This window comes from Neovison vison, chromosome 8 (genome assembly GCF_020171115.1).
Source record: "Neovison vison isolate M4711 chromosome 8, ASM_NN_V1, whole genome shotgun sequence".
Lineage (NCBI taxonomy): Eukaryota > Metazoa > Chordata > Mammalia > Carnivora > Mustelidae > Neogale > Neogale vison.
In genome coordinates, this window is record NC_058098.1 from 57,140,539 (window position 1) to 57,168,220 (window position 27,682).

General features: G+C 37.4%; 2 protein-coding genes across 10 annotated transcripts in view; one reads left to right on the forward strand and one right to left on the reverse strand.

Moving 5' to 3' along the window:
- Positions 1 to 26,117, forward strand: part of EIF5B (eukaryotic translation initiation factor 5B) — an 81,072-nt gene extending 54,955 nt beyond the window's left edge. For both annotated transcript variants that reach the window (XM_044263665.1, XM_044263666.1), the window contains exons 11-24: positions 5,564 to 5,671; positions 5,856 to 5,966; positions 8,387 to 8,454; positions 9,000 to 9,141; positions 17,215 to 17,346; positions 17,956 to 18,138; positions 18,270 to 18,431; positions 19,746 to 19,877; positions 20,892 to 21,023; positions 21,133 to 21,209; positions 21,312 to 21,476; positions 23,274 to 23,412; positions 25,117 to 25,278; positions 25,646 to 26,117. In XM_044263665.1, coding sequence (XP_044119600.1) covers positions 5,564 to 5,671; positions 5,856 to 5,966; positions 8,387 to 8,454; positions 9,000 to 9,141; positions 17,215 to 17,346; positions 17,956 to 18,138; positions 18,270 to 18,431; positions 19,746 to 19,877; positions 20,892 to 21,023; positions 21,133 to 21,209; positions 21,312 to 21,476; positions 23,274 to 23,412; positions 25,117 to 25,278; positions 25,646 to 25,753 — 1,821 coding nt within the window. In that variant the 3' untranslated portion in view covers positions 25,754 to 26,117. The remainder of the gene's footprint in view (positions 1 to 5,563; positions 5,672 to 5,855; positions 5,967 to 8,386; positions 8,455 to 8,999; positions 9,142 to 17,214; positions 17,347 to 17,955; positions 18,139 to 18,269; positions 18,432 to 19,745; positions 19,878 to 20,891; positions 21,024 to 21,132; positions 21,210 to 21,311; positions 21,477 to 23,273; positions 23,413 to 25,116; positions 25,279 to 25,645) is intronic.
- A 716-nt stretch (positions 26,118 to 26,833) lies between these two features.
- The window catches only part of REV1 (REV1 DNA directed polymerase), a 95,509-nt gene continuing 94,660 nt past the window's right edge, over positions 26,834 to 27,682 (reverse strand). For 7 of the 8 annotated variants that reach the window (XM_044263659.1, XM_044263660.1, XM_044263658.1 and 4 more), the window contains one exon: positions 27,210 to 27,612. In XM_044263659.1, the coding sequence (XP_044119594.1) occupies positions 27,501 to 27,612 (112 nt within the window). In that variant the 3' untranslated portion in view covers positions 27,210 to 27,500. The other variant, XR_006386173.1, reaches the window with a different exon arrangement.

Here is a 27,682-nt window from a genome sequence, read left to right on the forward strand (position 1 = left end):
TTTCTCACCTCTACCAGTCAACATCTTTAGGCTGTATAATTTTGTTGTGGGGGACAGTCATCTTCATTTAGGATGGTAAGCAGTATCCCTGCCCTCCACCCACTAAATACCAGTGGCATTCTCCTCCCTTCTTCCCCATTGTAACTGCTGCTTCCCACAGCACCTACTCTGGCCAACTCCCTTGCTCTGTACCAGTGTGTGAGAGAGAGTTGTAATGTGTTTGATGATTTAAAGACAATGGGTATAAAGCAGAAAGAAGTTTCCCCATTATTTCACTTCCCAGGATTGTGCATAGTTTTGTACATGAGCTTCAAGGTATTTGTTGTTGTTGTTGTTGTTGTTGTTGTTGTTTTAAATAATTTATTATTTATTTATTTGACAGAGATCACAAGTAGGCAGAGAGGCAGGCAGAGAGAGAGGGGGAAGCAGGCTCCTTGCCAAGCAGAGAGCCCAATGTGGGGCTCAATCCCAGGATATGGAGACCACCACCTGAGCCAAAGGCAGCGGCCCAACCCACTGAGCCACCCAGGCGTGCCCCAGCTTCAAGTTTTTAAAAATGTTTAATTAAAACAGATAATATATTTTGTGTATATATATGTATTTATTCTTCTTCTTTTTTTTTTTTTAAAGGATTTTATTTATTTGTCATAGAGATGGGGAGAGTACAAGCAAGGGAAGCAGCAGGTAGAGGGAGAAGCAAGCTCCCTGTTGAGTAAGGAGCCCAGTGTGGGACTTGATCCCAGGATCATGGCATCATGACCTGAGCTAAAGGCAGATGCTCAGCTGACTGAGCCACCCATGCTTCCCAGTATATTCCTTTTCTTTCACATAACAGTATGCTTTGGACCTCTACATCCAGCAAATTTTTAAGTAGCTTTTTGGGATATGAGTTACATACTAAAGAACTGATCCAGTCCAGAGACATTTTGTAAATTTGTAGAGTTGTGCATCACAACTCAACTTTAAAGTATTTTCATCACCCCAAAAAGATTTCTTGTAACAATTTGAAGACATTCCCTATTTCTAGCCCCACATATATAGCAGTCCCCCCCATCCTCCTAGTCCCACCATCCACAGTTCTGCTTTCCATGGTTTCAGTTACCTGTAGTCAACTGCAGTCTGGAAGCAGGTGATCCTTCTTCTCTTGAATTGTCAGAAGGTCAGTAGTAGCCTAACAGTACACTATTCACCGAACTTCATCTCATTACATAGGCATTTTATAATCTCACATCATCACAAAAAGAAGGGTGAGTACAGTAAAATAAGATACTTTGAGATCACATTCACAACTTTTTTGCAGTATAGTCTTAACATTCCATGCTTGGGGTGCCTGGGTGGCTGAATTGTTAAGCATCTGCCTTCGGCTCAGGTCATGATCCCAGAGTCCTAGGATCGAGCCCCGCATCTGGCTCCCTGCCCTGTGGGAAGCCTGTTTCTCCCTCTCCCACTCCCCCTGCTTGTGTTCCCTCTCTCGCTGTGTCTCTCTGTCAAATAAATAAATAAAATCTTTAAAAAGAAAAAAAAAAAAGCAGGTTCCATGCCCAGCACAGAGCCTGATGCAGGGCTTCTCAAAATCCTGAGATCATAACCTGAGCTGAAATCAAGAGTTGGACACTTAACTGACTGAACCACCCAGGCACCCCTAAATTTAACTGTATCTTAGATACGTGTAGGAGAAAGCATAAATATTGGTTTCAGGCATCCACTAAGGGGATTGGAATTTATCATCCCTGCATAAGGAGGGGACTGCTGTAAATTTCAAACATATAATACTTGGTCTCTTATGTTTAGCTTATTTTACTTAGTCTGTTTGTGTGGTGACTTTATCAGAATTTATACTTCTACAACAGTTCTGTACAGTATACTTATACAACAAAATTCAGATATTGTTGTATAAGTATACTGTATTTTGTTATATATTCCCTAGAGAACATTTGAGTTGTTTCCAGTTTGGGGCTATTACAGATGGTACTACTATATACATTTGCATATAAGCCTTTGTATGGAAATGTGTTTTCATTTTTTTTTTAAGATATATTCCTAAGAGTGAGATTGCTGGATCATATGGTAAATTTGTGTTTAACTTTTTCAGAAACTGCTGAACTATTTTCCAGAGTGACTGTACAATTATAGATTCCTACCAGTTGAGGGTTCTGGTAGTTTTTCCACATCCTAATACTTGTGTTCACATCTGTGTTTTCAGTTACAGTCATTCTCAGAAATATGATTATTTAGTTTTGGACTTTCAGTTCTGTTTTGTCATCTGTATTTTCTGCTCTTATGCCAGTACCACACTGTCTTGATTATTATAGCTTTAATAGTAGGTTTTGAGGTAGGGAAATAGAAGTCCTACAATGTTGTTATTCCTTTTCAAGTTTGTTTTGGCTCTTCCAGGTCATTTGCTTTTCCATATAAATATTATGGTCGTCTTGAAAGTTTCTGCAAAAAGCTTGCTCAGATTTAGATGGAGATTATGTTGAATCTATAGATCAGTTTTAAGGAGAATTATCTATTTTAATAGTATTGATTCTTGAAGTCTCTGGAAATAGGCTGATTCTCCATTCATTTGGATCTTTTACAGTTTCTTCTAGTAGTGTCTTATAGTTTTCACAGTTTAAGATACGTAATTCTTTTGTTAAATTTATTATTAGGTATTTTATTGTTTTTTATACTGTTGAAAATGGGTTCACAATCTTTAAATTTTTTTTCATTTCTAGTATAAAGAAATACAACTGAGTTTTATAGAGCTTATGTCCTGTAACTTTATTGAAATATTTTTATTCTAATAATTTTTTATGGATTCCTTAGAATTTCCTATAATCAGTGTATCATGTTCTCTATCAAAAACAGTTGTAATTCTTTCCAGTCTCATTGCTGCTTATTTCCTTTTTTTTTTTTTTTTTGGCCTGATTTCCCTGTTAGAACAGTACATTACGGAGTAGAAGTGGTAAGAGCAGACATGCTTGTCTTGTTTTCAGCCTTTGAGGGGGATAGCATTCAGATTTTCACCATTAATTATGGTATTAATAGTAGTACCCTTTTTTAGTCTGAGGATCTTCCCTTCTTTTCCTGATTTGTTCAGAGTTCCTATCATGAATGGAAATGTGCCTTTCTATGTGTAGAGATTCTTTTTTCTTTTTTATACTAATATATGATGTGTTATATTGGTATTCAGATGTTAAGCCCAACCTTGCCTTCCTAGAATAAATCCCACTTGGTCCTGGTATAATCTTCTTTATATGTTACTAGATTTGCTTTGTAATATTTTGTTGAGGTTTTTATGATCTATACCCATGAGGTATATTGATCAGTAACTTTTCTTCTCTTAGGATTTGTCTGGCTTTGGTGTCCATTTAAAATTAGCTTCCTGGAATTAGTCACAAAGTGTTCCTTCTACCTTTTTTCCGCAAGAGTTTATGAAAGATTGTTTTTTACTGTTTCCCTGTTTTAAGTGTTTGGCAAAATTTACTAACAAAGCTTTTGTCTTTCGAAGACTTATAAATTTCTAGTTCAATTTCTTGTTATATTGTTATCTCTTTGCCATATTTTCTTTTTCATCTTGAGTCATTTTCTGTAATTTTTGTCTTTCTAACTATTGTGTTTCATCTAAGTTGTGAACATACAGTTGTTTATGGTATCCTTTTATAATCCTTTTTTTCCGTATGGTTAATAGTGGTGTCTTTTGGTTCTGTGTCTTCTTGTCTGGGTGCCTTAAACAATAGAGATTTATTTTCTGATAGCTCTTGAGGCTAAAAGTTCAAGATAAAAGCGTCAGCAGGGTTGTTTCCTGGTGAGAATTCTCTTCTTGGTTTGCAGATGACTGCCTTCTCACTGAGTCTTCATGTGGCCTTTACTCTGTGCTTGCCCAGAGAAAGATTTTTCTTATTCCTCCTGATGTAAGGGCATCTGTCTTTTTGGATTAGGGCCCTACCCATTTAACTTTAATTACCTCCTTTTAAAAGGTTGTATCTCCAAATAACAGTCCCATTGGGAGTTAGGGATTCAGTATATGAATTTGGGAGAGATAAGTCCATAACAAATTTCATGGTTCCAAAACCTTGCTATTATTTTTTTTTAAGATTTTATTTATTTATTTGACAGAGAAAGATCACAAGTAGGCAGAGAGAGAGAGAGAGAAGGAAGCAGGCTCCCTGCTGAGCAGAGAGCCCGATGTGGGACTCGATCCCAGGACCCTGAGATCATGACCTGAGCCGAAGGCAGCGGCTTAACCCACTGAGCCACCCAGGCGCCAAAACTTTGCTATTATATAATTTTCTGAAATCCATACCAGACGTCCTAGGTAATGATCTCCATTGTGGATAGGGATCTCTAAGCGAGTCTATGCAACCAGATAGTTTTCAGCCCTGGGACTGAGGAAATATTCATTCGAAATCCCCAGCTACAGATGACTAAGTGGTTACTAATTTTTGCCAATACAGATAATACTTCAATGAACAAACACTGTTGTATGCATATATTTCTCTATGCTTGTGTCATTGTTTCAGGACAAATACAGGTAGAATTTCTGAGTTAAAGTCTACTGCATTGCCCTCCAGAAAATTTTAATGATACAAGTGTGGGAGAAAAAGACAATTTTCAACCATATCAAATCTAACTAAGGTCATGACGTTTGCATTTGAGTCACAGAATATAAAGCTCTTGTGTACTACTCCTTGTTAGTAAACACTCACATCTGAATTGTAACACTCCAAAATGTTTTTTCATTCTGTTTTCTATAGAAAGATCCAGTGTCCAGTGGTAGAAATGAAAGTAAAGAATTTTTTACAAAAATGGTTTTTAGATGGAAGATATTTTGTAAATTACTTCAGAATTTTGATGGAAGTCTTATCTCATTTGAATGCCAGCTTTACTATACTTGAAATGTTAGCATTTCTAAGAGCTGCTGGCATGTGTACTTTTGTTTGTTCTTAGAAAGCTGAAGTATCTAGGTAAATGCTGTAAGAGAAGTGTATTGTGATGCAAGGAGATGCTTCTCATGCCTAATGAGTGGTATCTTAAGAAGGTAGGAAATGTCATTAGACATCTTAGGCTGGGGATTAAGTAAACCATCTCTCAGCTGAAAAGTATTATAGTGTTTGTACACCAGATAAAGTTTAAAAATAAGTTGTTAAAGTATTTTGTAGTTTTGAAGTTTTAATGAAATTGCTTGATTGCAAGAGTATATCTCCTTTTATACAAATACCCCACGTAAGCTAGAGGATGTACTGTATATGCCCTGAATGGAATACAAGATCATTTTCTTATATTCTATTAAATAAGCAGTGTACAAAAGTGTTCAAAAAGTTGAAGCCGAAACTTCACGCTATTTTTACTCCTATTTAACAGCGTTGTCCTAAAATTCATTTTAACAGGTTTCTCTTTGTCCAGAGGTACTATGATTGGAATTAGATTGTAAAGGTTATGTGGTAAAATGCAATTACATATAGTTAAATCAACAAAGAACTTGGATGAAGGTTGTGGCATTCTCTTGCAACATAATTTAGAGAACAATATGGTAAGGTTTGAAATAATAATTTTGTGATTTTTTTTTTTAAATTTCTAGAAACGGCGCCTCGAACATAGTAAAAATGTAAATACAGAGAAGCTGAGAGCTCCTGTTATTTGTGTACTTGGACATGTGGACACAGGGAAGACAAAAATTCTAGATAAAGTAAGAAAATACTGTTAGTTTTGATATAACTATTTAAGTAAGTGAATAATACCTTATAAAAAGCTAATAAAAACCATAGCACAGATAGGCAGTTCTGTTACATTAAATAGGTTGCTACTTTCTTACTGCTTTTGCTTCTTTTTATATTTCAAAATACAAATCTGAATCTGCTGTCTCATCCCAGCTTCGTCACACACATGTACAAGATGGTGAAGCAGGTGGCATTACGCAACAAATTGGGGCCACCAATGTTCCTCTGGAAGCTATTAATGAACAGACTAAGATGATTAAAAATGTAAGTACAGTATATTTGGTGTGTTTTAATCTCTAACAAAAATTAAGGTATAAATTATTTCAGATACAGAAAAAAATAGTATAAAGTTTCATATGCTCATTATTCATAATTAACACTGTGCCACTTTGTTCTGTTTTACTTAAGATCTTTTTTTTTTTTTAAAGAAAACACTAGATGTTATAGGAGCCCTCATTTTTCATTTCCTTTCCTCTTGCTCCCAAAGGCAATTGCTATTTAGAAATTAGAGTATATTGTTCCCCTACATGTTTTAACACTTTTCCTATAGATTTCCATGTTGAAAAACTGTTTACTCACTGACCCTCTTCTCCTTCTGTCACATTGATTGTATTTTCATTATCTCCCTAATATTTTTTTACTTTGGACATACTCAATTTATTCAAAATAAATAAAATCACATAAGGTTAAGGTAAAGCTTAGTGAATCATTATAAAGCAAACACTCTTGTGTCACATATGTTAGGAGATAGAACCTTGGCCCTTACCTCAGAAGACCTCTGTTAGATCCCTTTTCAATTGAAACACTCTTCGACTCAGGCAGAACTTTTAAAGTAATCTCTACCTTTTAGTGTGTTAGAGGTTGCAAAATGTTGTTATTCTAAACCCTTTATCCATGTTTATAAAGAGCGGTTTTGTTTTGTTTCCTATAAACTCATAGATTAAAATATTTACTGTGTTTTAATTCATTTATTCTTGTGAGAGAGTCTCGTTTTCATCCAGTGATTGACTCCTGAATCTTTTTAATTTAGTTTTAGTAGTCTTTGGTTACATCCTTGTGTCTGATATAGCAGAAAGTTTTAGGCTCATCTTATATGTACTGTGCTTTAATCTTGGAACTGAGCCTCGTAAAAATTCCCTAGTTCCATTATCACAGAACAGGTAAAAAAGGTAAATTTGGAACTAAGGTGTAACAAAACTGATAACTGACACACACAGCATAAATTATTATCTGCTAGCATTTCCCTTTATTCTTTATTTGGTCTTAGTTCTGTATATAGGAAAGGTCTATGAGTTTGTCTCCAGGTTACAGGGAGGGTGGGATTTGGTTGAGATACTGTGTTTTATGAAGCTTGTTTTCTGGTACATTCCTAAGGAAGGAATAAGGGGAATAATATTCTTTGAGTTTTTGAATCTTGCATACCTACTTTGTGGCCTTCACCCTGGAAAGTTAGTTGGCTTCCTCAGTTCACATTTTCTTTCCTTAAATATCTTAGAGGTTACTCTCATTTCTTCTCACATAAAATACTGCCTTTCAAGTCTGATCATAAGCTGGTTTTCATCCTTTTATAAGTAATGTGGCCTTCCTGCATCTTGGGGTTGATTGTTCTGGGTCAGTTTTCTAGTTATATGGAAATTTTCCACTTTCATTTCAGTATATAATTTAAAATCTTTATTTTAGCACAGTTTTCTTGAATTACAGTTTTTCAAATTCATAGTTTAAAATTTATCTTGGTTATAATTTATCTGGTATTTCTGTGTGTTAGTCATTGGGGATTTTTATAACAGCTCATTCCACCAGTTGCCAGAACTTGAAATCTGGTGTTACGTTAGAACACAGTTAATAAAGAGCACGATTTTTATTAGATCTGTATTAAAGTTCTCAGGATAGCTTTTATATGACAATTATAATTGTTTATATTCCAGACACTGAAGTGTAAATAATTATGGTGCTAAGTTAATGTTGATTTAAGATCACCAGAATACAAATATGAGATGTTTTACATTTGAATCACTTTGACCTAGATCAGGAGATAAGATTTTGAAAAATCACTTGAAGATTGACAAAAAGTAGATAAGCAAGTAAACAAAATTGTGTGTGAGAGTTACTGGTCAGTGTCACGGTTTAGGGTAAAAGAGAATGTCCCTATTAGGCATGTTTTAATTTTTTTCCCATTTATTAAAGAACTTTTGTTCAGAAAGTCAGGTTTTATGATACTTAAATAAGGCAGTCTTAATATTTTAGATTGGTGTAGTAAATTTTCTTTAAAACTACTTTGGTATATTTTTTAAAGTTTAGAATTCCTGTAAAGTTGGACTAGATACATTTTTTAAGTAGTCAGAACCTCTTCTTGCATGTTACCTTTTTATAGATAATCACTCTCAGACGACTAATGTCATTTGTTACTTTTGATAATCTGCTCAAAATTAGAATACACTATGGTTTTATGATCTGAACAAAGAGAATATTTTCTCGTTTCGTTTTTCTTCCTGCAAACTCCTTTTGATTAATGAAAATATTGACTATTGTGCTTTGCTGGTTGACTCACTGACTGTTGTAAAACCATTTATTTAGAAAAGGAAGTGGTGATGTTTTTAAGTTTTCATGGCTGAATAATTATTTTTGTAAAGGAACTTTCATGTTTTGGCTTCCTTAAGCTCTCTACTTTTCCCCACCTTTTCTAGTTTGATAGAGAGAATGTACGAATTCCAGGAATGCTCATCATTGATACTCCTGGGCATGAGTCTTTCAGGTAAGAACAACTTGCATTATTTGGCATCAAACAAACTGCTAGACCATTAAATCTAAAGGTTCAGTGAGTGAGAAAGTCGGATTAATCAGCATTGGGGTAGTATTTTAAGAACTGTAGTCCCTGTAATTACCAGTCATTATCTGTGCCTTACTGAGTAAGTAGTAATTTACTTGGATACTTGTTTTTTATAGAGATCTTTTCTACTTTTAAAAACCTAATCCTTGTACATACTTGGTCTGTCTCCTGTGAAACCATTATATGTGGAACTTATCTGTCACCTCTTGGCTATATTCTGTAGTGCAAAAAACTTGGCCAATACAATTTGTAGAAATATTGGAGTAACTTCTGGAATTAACTTACTCCGGCTGATATCAGTTCACTGTGTCAGATAAGCATTTGGCAAATTAAGGGCTAATGGCACTTAAATTTTTAATGCATGTGCTTCATTTTGTTTTTTTCATTTAGGTTTTACAAAGAAACATTTATTTCTTTAAAGGAATAATTTCAAGTTTTCTATTTATGCATTTTTTCCCTCTTTCCAACAGTAATCTGAGAAACAGAGGAAGTTCTCTTTGTGATATTGCCATTTTAGTCGTTGATATTATGCATGGTTTGGAGCCCCAGACAATTGAATCTATTAACCTTCTAAAATCCAAAAAATGTCCCTTTATTGTTGCACTCAATAAGGTAAGCTCCCCTGAATAATTAATGTGGAAACATGCTTCTTAATTTTTTCAGATTAAACAGATTTATCCTAGTATAACTTTTATATAACAGTATGTACTCATGCTAAGTTAAATGTATTTTGACAAATTTATACACACATATAACAGCTACCATCTCCATATTCCCAGAATGCTCACTCATGTTCTTTTGTGTAAGCCTGCCCCCTTTTTCAACCCCAAACACTGATCTATCACTGTAGACTAGTTTTGTCTGTTTTATAATTTCATATTAATGGAATTATACAGTGTGTAATATTTTGACTCTGGCATTTTCCATTACTCTTATTATTTTACCTTTATCCATGTTGTTGCATATACCATTGGTTGTTCCTTTTCATTGATGAGTGATATTTCATTATCTGATTAGTATCACACTTCATCCATTTACACACTGAACAAAAGCTGTCAACATGCCCATATATCTTTGACTTGAAATTTATTTTGATTTACTTTGAATAAATATATAGAAAGAAAACTGTTGGGTCACATTGTGTGTATATGTTCCACTTAAAGAGAAAATGACATTTTCCCAAAGAGGTTGTATAGTTTCATATTTTTATAAGATTTCAATTCTGCAGTCTTGCCAATGATCATTATACCTACAGACTTTGCAATAACTGTATAATGTAATAAGTGTGTAATGCTCAATTACTGTGGTTTAATTTGCATTTCTGTGATGACTAATGGCATCAAAAATTTTTTCATATGTTTATTTGCCATCTCTCTCTTTGTGAAGTAACTATTATAAAATCTTTGCTCATTTCTTATTGGGTTATTGTCTTAACTATTGAATTTTAAGAATTCTTTATTGTTGATTGAGGTTCTTTGTCAGTTAAGTGTATTATTGCGGGTTTGTTCTTGTAGTCAAGGACTTGCTTTTTCATTTTCTTAATGATGTGTTTTGAAGAGCAGAAATTTCTAATTTTGGTGAAGTCCAGTGTATACGTTAATTGTTTCTAACATTTTGTGTTTCTTATGTTCTCTATTGGCAGTCTTTAATCACCCCAAATTTATGAAAGTTATTTTCAGTGTTCCTAGATGGTTAATATTTAGATCTGTGGTATTTTTATTTAATTTTTATGCATAGTATAAGTTAAGAATCAGGGTTCACTTTTTTACCACATAAAAATCTGGTTCAAAACCTGTTGCTAAAAAGATTATAATTTATTGATTTTTATTTTTTATTTTTTTAAGATTTTATTTTATAATTTGACAGAGATCACAAGTAGGCAGAGAGGCAGGCAGAGTGAGAGGAAGGGAAGCAGGCTCCCCGCTGAGCAGGGAGCCCAATGCGGGGCTCGATCCCAGGACTCTGGGACCATGACCTGAGCCAAAGTCAGAGGCTTTAACCCACTGAGCCACCCAGGCGCCCCTGATTTCTTTTTTATAATGCTGTACAGTTGACACAATGTTAGATTAGATTCAGTTGTACATCATAGTGATTGAACTGTATACATTATATTGTGCTAATAAATGTATCTGTCATCAGTCACTATACAGTGCTATTATAGTATGCTGTACTTTGTATTCTTGTGATTTATACATTCTATAACTGGAATCCTACACATTCTACTCCACCCATTTCATCCATTCCCCCCAACTCCCGCCTAGCCACTTCCCTGCCTCTGATAACCACCACTTTGTTCTGTTTATGGGTTTGTTTCTACTTGTTTGCTTGTGTTTGCTTTATTGTGGTTTTTTCTTTTTAGATTCCACAGACTAGTGAAATCATATAGTATTTGTCTCTGTCAGGCTTACTTCACTTTGCATAATATTCTCTGGGTTTGTCCATGTTGTAAATGACAAGATCTCATTCGGTTTTTTGTTTTTGTTTTTGTTTTAAAGATTTTTATTTATTTATTTGACAGAGATCGCAAGTAGGCAGAGACAGGCAGAGAGAGAGGAGGAAGCAGGCTCCCCGCCGAGCAGAGAGCCCGATGCGGGGCTCAATCCCAGGACCCTGAGACCATGACCCGAGCCGAAGGCAGAGGCTTAACCCACTGAGCCACCCAGGCACCCTAATCTCATTAGTTTTTATGACTAATACTCCAGAGAGAGAGAGTGTGAGTGTGTGTGTGTGTGTGTGTGTGTGTACATACCACATCTTTATCCATTTAACTGTCAGTGACCACTTACGTTGCTTTCATATCTTGACTATTTAAATAATGAAGCAGGAAACATAGGTGTGCATCTGTCTCTTTAAGTTAGTGTTTTTGCTTCCTCTAGGTAAACACCCAGTAGTGGGATTACTGGATCATCATGGTATTACTATTTTTAGTTTTTTGAGGAATCTCCATACTGTTTTCCACATTGATTGGTTGTACCAATTTATATTTACGTAAGGGTTCCCTTTTCTACACATCCTCAGCAACACTTGTTATTTATTGTCTTTCTGATACTAACTACTCTGACTCTGTCATAAGGTGATATTTCATTGTGTTTTGTTTCCCTGATGGTTAGTGAAATTGAGCACCTTTTCATGTGTCTGTTGGCCATCTGTATGTCTTCTTTGGAAAAATGTCTATTTAGGTTCTCTGCCCTTTTATTTGGATTATTTGTGTTTTGGCATGTTGTGTCTTGTATGTTCTTTATATGTTTGATATTAACTCTTTATTGGATATATCCTTTGCAAATATCTTCTCTCATTCAGTAGGTTGCATTTTTGTTTTGTTGATGGTTTCCCTCACTTTACAAAAGGTTTTTATTTTGGTGTAGTCCTAATAGTTTATTTCTGTTTCCCTTGCCTTAGGACACTTACAAAGAAATTGTTGCCACAGCCAATGTCAGAAATTACTGCCTGTGTTCTCTTCTAGGAATTTTATGGTCTTGGGGCTTACATTTAAGTCTTTAATGAATTTTGAGTTTATTTTGTGTATGGTTTTAGAAAGTGGTTTCGTTTTATTCTTTAACATGTAGCTGTCCATGTTTCCCAGCACCATTTATTGAAGAGACTGTGTTTTCTCCATTGTATATTTCTTTCACATTTGTAATAGATTGACTGTATAAGCGTTGGTTTATATCTGGCCTCTCTGTTCTGTTCCATTGAATTGTGTCTGTTTTTGTGCCAGTACCACTCTGTTCTCATTACTAGAGTTTTGTATTACAGCTTGAAATCTCGAATTGTGGTAATTCCAGCTTTGTTCTTTTTCTCAAGAATGTTTTAGCTATTTGGGGTCTTTTCTGATCCTGTACAAATATTAGGATTATTTGTTGTAGTTTTGTGAAAATTGCTATTGGTATTTTGGTAGGGATTGTACTAAATCTGTAAATTGCTTTGGGTAGAAAGGACTTCTTCACAGTATTCTTCCAGTCCATGAGAGTGTTACCTCTTTCCATTTGTTTGTGTCATCTTCCATTTATCATTGTTTTAGAGTTTTCAGAATACAGGTTTTTCACCTTTTGGATTAAATTTGTTTCTAGGTATTTTATTCTCTTTGGTAGAACTGGAAAATGGGATGGTTTTCTTGCCTTTCTCTTACTTACTAGTGTATAGAAATGCAAAATATTTTTGTATATTAATTTTGTATCCTCCAACTTACTGAATACATGCCTTTTAATAATTTTGGGGTAAAGTCTTTAGGGATTTCTATATATATATATTATCCTGTTGTGCACTAACAGTGATGGTTTTACTGCTTCCTTACCAATTTGGATGACTTTTATGTCTTGCCTGATTGCTACTGCTGGGACTTCCCATGTTATATTGAATAAAAGTGGCAAGAGTGGACATTCTTGCCCTGTTCAGTCTTAGAGGAAAAACTCAGTTTTTCACCATTGAATAATGATGTTAGCTGTGGGTTTGTCATATATGACCTTTTTTACATGAGGTATGTATGTTCCCTCTAAACCCACTTTGTTGAGTTTTTATCATGAATGGATATTGGTTTCTGTCAGATGCATGTTCTGAATCTATTGAGATGATCTTATGACTTTTGTCCTTCATTTTGTTAAGGTATTGTATCAGCTTGATTGATTCTGGATATTGAACCATCTTTGCATCCCTGGAATAAATCCCACTTGATCATGGTGAATGATTGTTTTCAGTGTATTGGTGAAATTGGTTTGCTAATGTTTTGTTGAGGATTTTTGCATTTGTGTTCATCAGAGACATTGGCCTGCAGATTACTTTTTTTGTAGTGTCTTTGTCTTGTTTTGGAATTGGGTAATACTGGCATCATAGAATGTATTCGGAAATCTTCCTTCCTCTTCTGTTTTTTGGAATACTTTGAGAAGAATAGGTATAAACTATTCTTCAAGTATTTAGGTAGAATTCACCTGTGAATCCATTTGGCTTCAAAAGTCCTAGACATTTGTTTGATGGGACTGTTTTGATTATTGGTTCAATTTTGTTACTAGTAATCAACTGGTCTTTCTGGATTTTCTGTTTCCTCCTGATTCGCTCTTAGAAGAATATATGTTTCTAATGATTTATTAATTTTTCTTTTTTTTTTTTTTTTTAAAGATTTTATTTATTTGTCAGAGAGAGAGGACAGGCAGACAGAGTGGCAGAGGGAGAAGCAAGCTCCCTACGGAACAAGGAGCCCAATGTGGGACTCGATCCCAGGACGCTGGGATCATGACCTGAGCCGAAGGCAGCCGCTTAATGAACTGAGCCACCCGGGCATCCCTGATTTATTAATTTCTTAATTGTCAAATTAAGTTGTCAAAGTTTTGGCATATAATTTTTTTTTTTAAATTTTATTTATTTGAGAGAGCGAAAGCAAGCAAGAGATAGAGTGCACAACGGGTGGGACAGAGGGAGAAGCAGACACTCTCTCCTGAGCAGAGAGCCTGACATGGGGCTTGATCCCAGGACCCTGGGATCATGAGCTGATCTGAAGGCAGATGCTTAACCATTTGAGCCACCCAGGTGCCCCACTTTTCATTGTTTTAATTTGTGTTTCCTTAAAAGTGCTCTTTTAAGATGTGGAACATCTTTTCATGTGCTTATTTACCATTTCTAAGGTGTCAAATTCATTGGCCCATTTAAATTGGGTTCTTTGTTTTCTTATTTTTGTATTTTAAGAGTTCTTAATATGTTTTGAATATAATTTCTTTATCAGATGTCTTTTGCATATGTTTTCTCCCAGTCTCTCTTCTTCTTTCACTTTCTAGACTCACTCTATTTCTTAGAAGTTTTTAATTTTAATGAAGTTCAGCTTATCAGATTCTTTCATAGATCATGTCTTTGATGTGGTATCTAAACGGTTCTCACCACAGCCAAGGTCATCACATTTTCTGTTTTCTTCTAGAAGTGTTTTTTGTTTTTTTTTTTTTTTAAAGATTTTATTTATTTTATTTGACAGATAGAGATCACAAGTAGGCAGAGAGGCAGGCAGAGAGAGAGGGAGGAGGAAGCAGGCTCTGATCCCAGGACCCTGGGATCATGACCTGAGCCGAAGGCAGCGGCTTAACCCACTGAGCCACCCAGGCGCCCCTAGAAGTGTTTTTATATAAGTTTTTTTATATAAAAAGTTTTTTTATAAGTTTTTTATATGTTTTTATAAGTTTTTAATATAAGTGTTTTTATATAAGTGTATATAAGTGTTTTTATATAAGAGTTTTATGTGTTACATTTAGTTCTATGATTATTCTGAGTTAATTTTTATGACGTGGAGGTCCTGTTTTGTGTCTAGATTCAGCTTTTTTGCATGTGAATGTTCAGTTGTTCCAGCACCATTTGTTGATTACTGTTGAATTTTTAAATGTTAAACCAACCTTGCATTACTAGAATAGACCCTACTTGGTTATGATGTATTTTCTTTCTTTCATATATTGCCAGATTTGATTTGGTAAGTTTTTGTTGATGATTTTTTTTGTCTGTGTTCATGAGTGATTTTGCTATATAGTTTTCCTTTCCTGTAACATCTTTTGTCTACTTTTGTTATCAGAGTAATGTTGCCTTGTAAGATGAATTAAGAAGTATATCTTCCTTTGTTTTCTGAAAGAGTTGGTATAGAAATGGTATTTCTGTAAGAGTTAGTAAACTTTATCAGAATCCACATCTGCATAGAATTTCTTTTAAACAGGTACAGGTTATTTTGGTTTTTTACATTTCTTTTTAGTGTAGAGATCTAGCTCTGTCTCATTGATATTCTCTACTTTTTGTCTTAGAGCTCTTTGATTTCCAGGGTTAATTTCATCATTTCCTTCTTTCTGCTTTGGTTTTCATGTCTATTTTTTCTAACTTGAGGTGGAATTTTAATTGTTGATTTCAGATTTTTTTTTCTTGTATAATAGAAATATTTAAGGTTGCATTCAGCACACTGTTTTGTTTTTGTTTTTAAAGATTTTATTTATTTATTAGAGAGAGAGGGAGACTGTGAGAGAAAGAACACAAGCAGGAAGAATGAGATAGGGAGAAGCAGGCTTCCCACCTTAGCAGGGAGCCTGATGGAGGACTTGAACTCATGATCCGAGCCAAAGGCATACACTTAACAACTGAGTCATCAATACACCCCCGTTTAGCACAGTGTTAAAAGCCCTGCTTAGGGGCGCCTAGATGGCTCTGTTGGTTAAGTGTCTCACTCTTGATTCCAGCTCAGGTTGTGCTTTCAGGGTTGTTGGATTGAGGCCTGAGTCCAGCTCTGTGCTCAGCGCTGAAGACTGCTTGTCCCTTTTCCTCTGCTTCTACCCCCACTTGTGTTCACTTGCTATCTCTAGAATAAATAAAATCTTTTTAAAAAATTGTTTTCCTTCATCATCATTGCTTATGGCTTTTATCTCTAGCTGTCCTTTGTTTCCCTGTGTGCAATGAGTCTTCCTTTTTCTTTGATTGGAACTTTTAAGGTTCATCATTGAGATTATGTGATAGTTTTGGTTTATCCTACTTTGGTTTGATTTTCTTAGATGTTTGAATTTATATATTCATCAGTTTAAAAAGTTTTTTGGTTATTCAGATACTTTTTTTTTGTATGCTTTCTTTGGAATTGTTTTTATTGCTACATTGACAAGGCTTCCAGTCTTTTGTAATAATGTAATTTGCTGTTAAGCTTATCTAGTGAATTTTTCTTTCATATTCTATGTTTTTTTAGTTCTACAAGTTTCATGTTTTTCCTTTAAAGTCACATATATTGGAGCGCCTGGGTGGCTCAGTGGGTTAAAGCCTCTGCCTTAGGCTCAGGTCATGATCCCAGGGTCCTGGGATCGAGCCCCGCATCAGGCTCTCTGCTCGGCGGGGAGCCTGCTTCCTCCTCTCTCTCTGCCTGCTCTCTGCCTACTTGTGATCGCTGTCTGTCAAATAAAAAATTAAATCTTTATTAAAAAAATAAAAATAAGGTCACATATATTTATAATAACTATTTTAAGGACCTCATGCTAATTATAACATCTTTGTCATGTCTGGGTCTGTTTCTGCTAACTAATTTTTCTCCTTTTTAGAATCAGATTCAGGCAGCATCTTTATATTGTAACCTAGATTGAGGAAACAGATTTTGCTTTTTTGTTCTTACTATTAAATATTATTTCTTCACTATACCCATTTGTCACACTTCGAAAAGTGAAGGAAAATACATGATTTATTTAACACAGCAAATCTAATTTTAGCCATGAAACAATTAAAATGGGCTGTTCTCTGAGATAGGATGTGGATTTTTTTGATTTTTGATTTTTTTTTTTTTTTTTTTTTTTTTTGGTGTATAATTTCCCTGGTAATAATACTTGCTGTAATTCTTATTTCTGACTACTAAATAGAACCATTTTGGAATTCCAACAGAATCCACTAATAGTCCTAAGATAATTCTAAGATCTCATGTTTTGCAAACAAATGGCAGCCTTTCCTGAGGTGGTGTGGAGGCTGATGTTACTTCAGAAGTTTTTAATTTAAGAGGGGATGCAGTTAAGTGGGTTATACAGGCTTTTTGGTATAATAAAATATTTGAGTAATTCAGTCTCCTGAATGTATATAATATACATTAGGAAATTTTAGTTAGGAGCTTTTTTTTTTTTTTTTTTAAGTTAGGAGCTTTAACCTTAATTAAATTCCATAGTATTCTGAATGCTTTAAAGATGTTTCTTACAAAAAATTTTTGTCCAGATTGATAGGTTGTATGATTGGAAAAAGAGCCCTGACTCTGATGTGGCTGCTACTTTAAAGAAGCAGAAAAAGAATACAAAAGATGAATTTGAGGAGCGAGCAAAGGCAATTATTGTGGAATTTGCACAGCAGGTAAGAAAACTTGCCTTATTAATGAAGAATTTATATAAAAGAATATTTTTTCCCTTTGTTCTCCCATCCTTATAATAAAGCCAGCAGTTCATCATTGCTGGTTCTATTCTCTTATTTATGGCAAGTAGTGTTCTCCACTCTTTTCCTTTATCCCTGGTTTTATTTTTAAATTAAGTAATATTTCAAACATCTGTCTTCGTATTCTGAACGCTTAAATTTTTAAAATAAAGTTGATTTGGAGGCGCGTCTGGGTAGCTCAGTTGCTTGTGTCTGACTCTTGTTTTCAGCTCAGGTCATGATCTCAGGGTTGTGAGATCAAGCCTTTTGTCAGGCTCTGTGCTCAGTGGGGAGTCTCCTTGAGGTTCTCTCTCCATCTGCCCCTCCCCCACTAAAATAAATAAGTAAATCTAAAAAAAAAGAATTTGACTTGGTAAGAAACTACTTTCCTGTGATATAACTAATATACAGGATATGCATGATCTCTTGAGTATTTTTGAGGAGTTTCAGAAAGTCCTAGCCATTTGCTTATCTGTTGTCTAATCAGTCATGCTGTCCTAGATACTTCCACGATTTGGCCTTTTGGAATGATTTTGCTTTTTATGTCTCTAGGGTTTGAATGCAGCTTTGTTTTATGAGAATAAGGATCCCCGTACTTTTGTGTCCTTGGTACCTACCTCTGCACATACTGGTGATGGCATGGGAAGTCTGATCTATCTTCTTGTCGAGTTAACTCAGACTATGTTGAGCAAGAGACTTGCACACTGTGAGGAGCTAAGAGCACAGGTTATGGAGGTAATGATTAGCTTTTGAATTTATTTTCTGTTTTGCCTTTAACAATGAATTTTGGGAGGGGATGTCTTCTCTCTGATTCAGTCAACATAGTGTAGCATCTGTCTCACTCCCTTTACACTTGTGTCTCTCAGGTTAAGGCTCTCCCAGGAATGGGCACCACGATAGATGTGATATTGATCAATGGGCGTTTGAAAGAAGGAGATACAATTATTGTTCCTGGAGTAGAAGGGCCCATTGTAACTCAGATTCGAGGCCTTCTTTTACCCCCTCCAATGAAGGAATTACGGGTGAAGGTAAGCCTAGGTGGTAAGTGTTGACATATGGGGACATTTACAATGTGTATGAGTTCTGTTGAGGTCACTTCTTCACTTTGAGAGCTGCTTGGTTTAACACACCCTCGCTCCTCATCATCTAAGCTTTCCATGAGAATGGAAGTATATTGTTTTGGTTCTATATTGCTAGTTTTTTTTTAAACATTTTTTATTATGAAATAAAGCAAATGCAGAAAACTATACAAAACATAGAGGAAAAGTCTAGCAGATTTTTAGGAAGCAGACAAACAGATGAAGACTAGAATATTGTTGACACCTTGGAAGACTGTGTGCCTCTCACGGATATTTGCCACCCCCCACACCTTCCTAAAAGTTAATTGTGCTTCCATTTTTAGGATTGTAACTAATATCCTTTTTAAAAAACAGTTTTAATGCCTGAGTGTGTGCTTAAAAAAAGTATGTATGGACTTCATATAAGTGGAATCATTCTCATTTCCATTGTATCTGGCTTCTTTTAGGTCAAAACAAAACAAAACACACTTAAGATTTACCCATGTTGCATATAGCTGTAGTTCCTTTTTGTTGGGTGGTATTCTACTGCATAAATATGTCATGGTTGATTTATCTGTTCTCCTGTTGATGGCAAGCATAGTGTATCTCCAGCTTTTAAATTTTTGCTCTTAACAACAGTGTTGTTGCTTTGAACATTCTTGTGCTATCTCTTAGTGCAGTTGTGCAAGTTTCTGCTGTGTATATGCATAGGAGTGAGTTGTGAGCCCCAGTTTTACTGGATAAGGGCACACTGTTGTTCATAGTCTTAACAAGTTACTTTCAACTGCAGTATATTAGAGTTTTCATTACTTCATGTCTGTCAGCTCTTTGATGGAGTCAGATTTTTAAATTTTGCCATCTGGTAGCTCATTGTTCTTTCATTTGGTACTTGCCTGATTGAAAAGTGGTTGGCCATTATTTTGTTTCTTTGTTAGCCATTGAAGTTCACTCCTTTGTGAAATGTCCCTATGCTCCAGCATTGTCTATTACAGTCAGGGGAGTGGTCTGTATAGTCAGGAGACTGGTCTTTTGGTGGCTTACATGCATCACAGCATCTTCTCCTCCTGTCTCTCTGTGACCTTTTTAACTTTTCTATGGTATCTTAAGAAACAAGAGTTTAATTTTAATGTCGAATTTATCGATCTTTTGTGCTTATTGCTTTTTGTGTCTATTTGAAGAAAAATTTTCCTGCCACACAGTCCTGAAAGTACTGTTTGTCTTATCATCTCCTACTCCTAACCACTTTTCAAATAAATATGGTAACAAATGTTTTAATGTCTACAGAACCAGTATGAAAAGCATAAAGAAGTAGAAGCAGCTCAAGGGGTAAAGATTCTTGGAAAAGACCTAGAGAAGACATTGGCTGGTTTACCCCTCCTGGTGGCTTATAAAGAAGATGAAATCCCAGTTCTTAAAGTAAGTTACTTAAAAACATTTTTTTTCCTCCAAAGCTGTGTGAGTCCTGCTGCTCTGTCAGCAGGGCACACATTGGTAGCGATGAATGAGGTAGGCACCTCTGTCTTACCTGGTGGCTCATAGCAAATAGTTCATGCTTTTAGAATTCTTCAGTTTGCACAGTATTCTGAATTAGCATAAATAATGTTTATAAACACTAGAATTCTAAAATACATATTTTATTTAATATAAAATGAATCAAAAGCCCAGAAATTGGTGTTAAAGTTTTCAGATATCCAAATACACAGACAGAACCCAAGAAAATCTTATAAGGAAGTAGGAGACTTTTAAAGCTTGTGTGCCTGTCTGTGGGAGCACATGCCCACTGGAGTCCAGTTTACAGATCATTTGCCAAAGAGAAGACGGCACTCTCCCCAGCACGTTGGCTCATAGTGAATGCTGGGACTACCGTTACTGCTCAGACAGAACCAGATCACAGCCATCAGGGGATTGGCCACGTGAGGGCCAGTGAGAAGAGGGTAGGCATCCCTCTTTGGCCAGTCCCAACTATGGCAGGGACTGCTGCATCCTTCATGGCCAGGATACAGCTGTCCTACGTGTCCCCGGGGGAAATCTCTTCATCTGTAAAGGAGCAGCAGTGGCAGAGGAAAAGGACTCCAAGGTTAGGGCATTTCATTGAAGGCACTCAAGCAGACCCTGTGGGCTACCGTGACACATTACATGGATGTAGTCCTTTTAATGTTGAAAGATTGTTCTCGTTTTGTTCTGCTCACCCATCTACCTTATTTGCCAAGTATAGCTGAGGTTAACTAGATTTGCGCATTGTAATTAAGACAGTGATGGCCCTGAATCTCCTCCTCCTTTCCAGCACAGGTTCTGCTACGCCTTACGTTTTTAGCCTTGATTTCGTATTTCCATGTGAATGCTTAATTAAAAAGGGAAAGACAGTTTAATTCTAGGCCATTGCTGATAGAAATGTATTTACAACCTTGTCAAATTTAATTTCTTTTCAAGGATGAGTTGATCCATGAGTTAAAGCAGACACTAAATGCTATCAAGTTGGAAGAAAAAGGAGTCTATGTCCAGGCATCTACACTGGGATCTTTGGAAGCTCTACTTGAATTTCTAAAAACATCAGAAGTGCCCGTAAGTAATCCTTCCCAACTCCACAGGAGTCCATGATAGTCATGGTTTGTGGTGCTGTTTCTTTTACCTGACACCCAGGCACTTAAGCTCAGAAACTCCTTTTCTGCAGTATGCAGGAATTAACATTGGTCCAGTCCATAAAAAGGATGTTATGAAGGCTTCGGTGATGCTGGAACATGATCCCCAGTAAGTAATTTTTCTTTTGCTATTTAGGCTTTCATATTACTTGTCCTTCATGACCTACTCTGTGTTTCACCGAGTGATCCCTATTGTGTTTGAACCTTTCAGGTACGCAGTAATTTTGGCCTTTGATGTGAGAATTGAACGGGATGCACAAGAAATGGCCGATAGTTTAGGAGTTAGAATTTTTAGTGCAGAAATTATTTATCATTTATTTGATGCCTTTACGAAATATAGACAAGACTACAAGAAACAGAAACAAGAAGAATTTAAGTAAGTTGGTGATTTTACTTTGGGTCTTTGGTAACGAAGTTGGTTGAGAATTACCAAATAACAGGTTTCTCCTGTTATCCTGAAAGTAAAGCTTTCCTGTGAAACCTTCTGTAAGCCAAAATGTGAAGAAGCAATTACCATTAATTTGCATGGAAAATTTTTTGAGCACTCCCAGGTGTGAACACAGACAGCAGCTCACCGCTCTGGCGGTGAGATGCTCTGTGTGGTCCCTGGAAAGAAGCTTGGCAGGGCCACAGTCTGCGGTGCCCACTGCTTCTTAATGGGTCACTGCAAAACAAACGCCGAACATTTTGGCTTTTTGCTTTTCATAAGAGTAAAAATCCTCCTCTTTTGGTTAGGGAAAGCAGGTACTAATATAGGTCTGTTGTAAAAGCAAGGTGGCATCAGGTGAACTTTGGCCACGTGGGGGATACTTGTGCCAGAAAGGTGTGTGGACAGTAGAATGGCATTGGCTCATCCAGAAGAAACATATTAAAAACTATACATTGTGCCCATCTGAGCCATTGCAGCAGTATGTAAACTAATCCTCTGTAGCCTTACAGTTTTTAATTTTCAAATTGGCAGGCCTGGGTCTCATTAACTGGCAAGTGGTTGCTAAAATCCTCTTGTTAGAGTTTCTGATCTGGGATTACATGGGAAGGAACAAAATGGGAATGTACATGGTGAGGGACTGAAATGAGGCAAGGTATTCCATGGTAAGAAAGCTTGCTCCTGCAGCTCACCTCGCAGCTTGTTCCGTGTACATGGCATCGCTGCAGGTGCTAGACGAGTCAGCACCGACTCTGACCAGGTCCTCTCGCAGTTCAGGCGAGACAAGCAGTGAATGCATGGGAAGTCGGGTCAGAGCTGCAGAGCAGGGAAGGCCTAGATCAGGAGGAGAGCCGTGACAAGCAGGGTGGCCGGGGCAGCAGCTCAGCTCCATATATCTCCTGTCTGATCTGGAGGGACTAAAGTGAGCCGCCCAGACCCATGGGGAGCTGTCCAGGCAGAAGGGCACACTGGGAGGCGGCCGTGTTCAATCTGACAGAGAGCAGTTAGAAGATGGGGTCAGAGAAGTTGGCAGGACTCTGGAGGACACGGTGGGGATCTCAGGGAGGCAGCGAGTAGTCTTGCCAGGCTCCCAGTGTTCAAGGCAAGACATGAGGGAGGCTCATGCCTAAGTCCATAGACAGCGATGGCTCAAATTGGGATGCACATTTGAAGTAGAATTGCCAGGTGAGTAGTAGCATTTAGATGGGGATATGCTTACTTGAAATCATGAAACTGAAAGTATAAAGATGGGGCTGAAGAAGACTGCTAGACACAGTGGGAACACTTTAAACACATGCTTGATAGGCAGGGAAGGTAGTAGCCTTTTGGATCACCTCATTTGGGGACATGATATGGAGAAGGTGGCTGTGGTTTGATGCCAGTGGGTCCCCAGAGTAGGCTGCCTGTGTGCCTGACCGTGGGTCCGGTCAACATTCTAAGCTCCATCTAAATTTAGGGGCAGGGGTCAGTGTTCTTGTGATACAGTTTAAGACTTGGGAAGCAACAGCATGGATGGAGGGAGGGGAAGAGGATGGTGAGGGGAAGAAGCACTCAGGCGGGTGGCCTGGACCAGGGCAGGCACCATGGAGGGCTGTCCACAGCATCCATCCTGCTCTTCCGGCACTGCCTGGAAAGTGCTGCTTTCAGCCAACAGAAGCAGCCTCATACTCACTTGTATTTGCTTTTTTCATGTTCAAGTGGTTTTGTCAGCTTCAAAATTTTTGGGTTTTCTTTTTTTCCTTTTAGGCACATAGCAGTATTTCCCTGCAAGATGAAAATCCTCCCCCAGTATATTTTTAATTCTCGAGACCCAATAGTGATGGGAGTGACTGTGGAAGCAGGTCAGGTGAAACAGGGGACACCCATGTGCGTCCCTAGCAAAAATGTAAGTTTTGGTTGTACTTTCAAAACAAGTGTGGTCTCTTAAAGGAATAAAATGGGGAGTCCAGGAGTGGTGACGACAAGCAGAACTTGTCACCTTCTATGATTATACCTCAGTGAGAAGTGCCAGTGTTGATTCTTAGCACCAGCAAATAAAGGTGCAAGGTACTGTGAAATAGTACCCTTTTAAAGGTTTTTTGAAGTTTCAAGCCTGGGGAGAAGTTCAAAGAATAGAATAATGGACACCCATATTCCTAAGAAAAATTAACACTAACTCAGTAATGTTCTGTAATTTATAGTTCTCATTCTACACTTCTCCAACTGTCCCAAGTATCTTTCATAATGCCATCTGCTGACCTGGTCCAGGATTCCTTCAAGGTGCACTGCTTTTGGTTATTAGGGGTTTGGACTCCGTAGGACCAGCCCCTCCCCCATCCTCTCTGGAGTCCAGTTGTTTTGCAGATTATTTCTCAACTTGAATTTGTCTGATTGGTTCCTCCTCGCTAGACAGAAGTTACAGTGGTTGAAACGGATAGTGTATGCACAGGTGCTTCTGCCTGTCTCCATCCAGCCCCATCACACAGACTTTCTTACTGTGGCGATGCCATCTTTGTTTACTGGGGGGGGGGAGTGCTGTTAGCTCAGCATTGCTGTTAGAAACACATCTTTCTCCCTTTATAATTACTAAGTAATCCCTGGGGCACTTTGAGTACCTGTGAATATCCTGCTTCAACAACCTTTATCCTGATAAGCTTAGTAATTGGTAATCCTTGCCTGTAAGGAAATTACACAAATGTTGGTAACATTGTGATCCAGCCCCGCCCCCAAATACTTTTGCAAAGAATTTTCCTTCCCCCTAAACTTTTCAGGAAGTAACTCATGTACACTGGCTTTTTAAAAAAAAATGTGATGTTTTTAATCCATTACCATTATCCTTTCTGGTCAGTGGGAGCCCATTCGAGCTGGTTACTTCCAACACTTGGAGCATTTTCTTTCTTCTAGTGCAGGAAGATGCTCTGGGCTCATCTAGCACTTTACCTGCCCCAGACCTGGTTCCTTTAATGGGAAGTGGCACTTAGAAGTCATCTGAGCACTAGGACTTGTTGCTTTTATAACATTTCAGTGGACTGTGGTAGGACATTTGCTTGCAGCGGTTATCTCCTCTGTGGCTTTGGCCACACCAAGCACTCCTCATTTTCACTGTTACTCTCCTCTATCTCTTGACAAGGCAGGCAGTGGAGTGGTTTTCTCCTGCACTGTAACTGAGCTGAGGCTGCTCACAGCTTTTATCCTCTAACCTCAGCCTACAGGCCCCCACATCATGTGTCTCTGGCTGCCACCCTGACGTATTCTGACCACTCCAAGCTCATTTCCGATTGAAATGGTTTGTGCTTGCCTCTCCTTCACTATGGCACCTGCTATGTGAAAGGGTACAGCAGAAATAGCAAGTTGACAGGGTACTTTTCAAGTTGTCTAGCATACAAGTGACCTCCTTCACAAGCCATCTTGTGACAGGCAGAGGGGATGTGGTGGGGTCATTCCCTACCGTTCCAGTGAGGAAATTACACTGTGATGAGTGCTCAGGAAGGGGCACAGAGCCAAGGCTTTTCGATTGGCCCTCTTGCTCCAGTTTTTATTTCAGCTGTCCAGTTGCAGTGCCTGTAACTGGCCAGATTCCTCTGCTTACACTACAGTTCTTATTTTACAGTTTGTTGACATTGGAATAGTAACAAGTATTGAAATAAACCATAAACAAGTGGATGTTGCAAAAAAAGGACAAGAAGTCTGTGTCAAAATAGAACCTATCCCTGGTGAATCACCCAAAATGTATGGAAGACATTTTGAAGCCACAGACATTCTTGTCAGTAAGGTAAGTGTGTCCTTAAAGTGGCTCATTTTAAGAAAGTGGGAGTTCAGTTCTTCTGTGGTTACCTTTACGCAGTAGCACTGAGGACTGGAAGTTTGAACGTACACAGTCTGAGAGGACTGGATTCTTCGTTAGGGCAGGTCCATGATGTGGCCTTGTCTTTGTTGAGGAAGGGGCCTCTTCAGAGAGTGCCCGACAGACTTGCAGAGAATCTGCTCCTCTAAAAGGCAGACAAGCACTGCACTTTTATTTTGGCTAAGGTTTCTTTTTAATGAGCAGTAGCCAGTGATAGGCATGGGCCACATTTTGGGGGGCGGGAGCATATGGTTGTTACACAGTTGTTGACCTTGTTTGTGCCTCGGGCTTGCAGATCAGCCGGCAGTCCATCGATGCCCTCAAAGACTGGTTCAGAGATGAGATGCAGAAGAGTGATTGGCAGCTTATTGTGGAGCTGAAGAAAGTATTTGAAATCATCTAATTTTTCCACATGGGGCAGGAATTGGAATAAATGCAATATTATGTTGTAAAATCACCAAGAAAAAACAGACAAAAATGGAACGGATGTATCTGGACACTGATGAACTTAAGCATGGAAGGAAAAAAATAGGTGTATAAAATGTTTTCCATGAGAAACCAAGAAACTTACACTGGTTTGACAGTGGTCAATTACATGTCCCCACAGTTCCAATGTGCCTGTTCACCTGCCCCTTCCTTTCCCAACCCTTCTCTACCAGCTGCTGTTTTAAAGTTTGCCCTAACCCAAATTTGGATTTTTATTACAGATCTAAAGCTCTTTCAATTTTATACTGATTAAATCAGTACTGCAGTATTTGATTAACCAAGCTTCTGCAGATTTTGTGATTCTTGGGACTTTTTTGATGTAAGAAATACTTCTTTATTTATGCATATCCCTTCCCACAGTGATTTTTTTCCAGCATTCTTCTGCCGTATACCCTTAGGAATTTTTTAAAATAGAAAATTAGGCACTCTGATATCTGCTTTGTGTGAAACCATGGTGTAAAGCGTAGCTGGCTGCTATTTACTGCTTGTATAGTCCTGAGAGTCCACTGTAATCAGCACAATTCTGAACTACCAATAAAGAAAACAGACATCCACCAGTGAGCTCTGTTAGGCCTTCATGCTAGCGTAGCTTCTCTCCATGAGTCATCAGCTTCAGTGTAATACCTCGTGTGCCAGCACGTTAGCGTTAGAATTTTTGTACATCCATCTTGGTCTAGTTTGTCCTAGAAGAATTCTATCATGCGTAAGTTTCCTGATGGGGCAGTAAGTAGGGAGCTGATGGGACTATTGGGGCTTAGAGCTCCAAAGCTGCGGCAGAGACCTCATGATTCGTTCATGGCAGTAACTGGGTTTTTGCTAGTTTTCCCCCAGAATGTGGGCAGTCCACACGAAAAAGTAAGATCTCTAGTATCAGACTACCTATTTATATTGGTAGCACAGTATTGAAGGCAATGGGAGGCGTATGAAGAAAATGTCCCCAAGTATTCACTGGCATAGGATTATAAATTATATTTTTCAAGTATTATGGTATAACCTAGCCTAGAAAAACACTATATACATCTGAAAATCTGTACCGTTCTTCAATACTACTGAAGTTTCTCAAGGGACGGTAGAAGCAGAGACAATTTTCCCAGGAAAAAACTTAATATTCAATTATGTGTGTGTTTTAATTTAAAATAAGTAAAGAAGACTTTCTTAACATGCTCCCGTGTTCATGCTTGGGAAGAAGAATGATTAAGATTATTTAGAAGCTTTACCCGGAACAAGCAGAATCCCAGTCTGGGACCTCTCAGGAATCTCAAAGATTAGCATGGAGCCTGTGACAGTCCGGCTTGTAGGTTTCCTCAGCCTTTAAATATAATAAACAGTGCAGGATTTGCTTCCTAAAGGAGTCACAAAAAGGAGCCTGTACAAAATATACATACAGTTCTTTATTAAACAACTGTAAACACTTCACTGTAAAAATCCATAAAACTTTATAAACAAACATTTTGTAAATAGAATCTATACTACATTAAAGAACACAATTATTTACATGCAATACTGACAAATTTGGCACTTATTGAAAAGAAATATACAAAACACTTGCTTAAAAAGAAATTTAAACTTAGAAAAACTCCAAGCATTACTATCATGCACTTTGCAAATACCTCACAAGCACTTATGGCACAGCTAGCCGAGAGCACCAGGCTCCCTGGTGAGATTTATGTAACTTTTAATGTGCTTCCGTAAGTTTGTTGTAAAACCACCTGAACATTGTCAAGAATAAAGTCAAATGCCATGTTCCAAACCGATTCCACCGACTGCTGCATCAACCTAAAAGGTGGGTTAAGAAAAAAACACCAGGTAAGACCAACGACTCCTTGCGTGGGAATCAGTTCAAAGT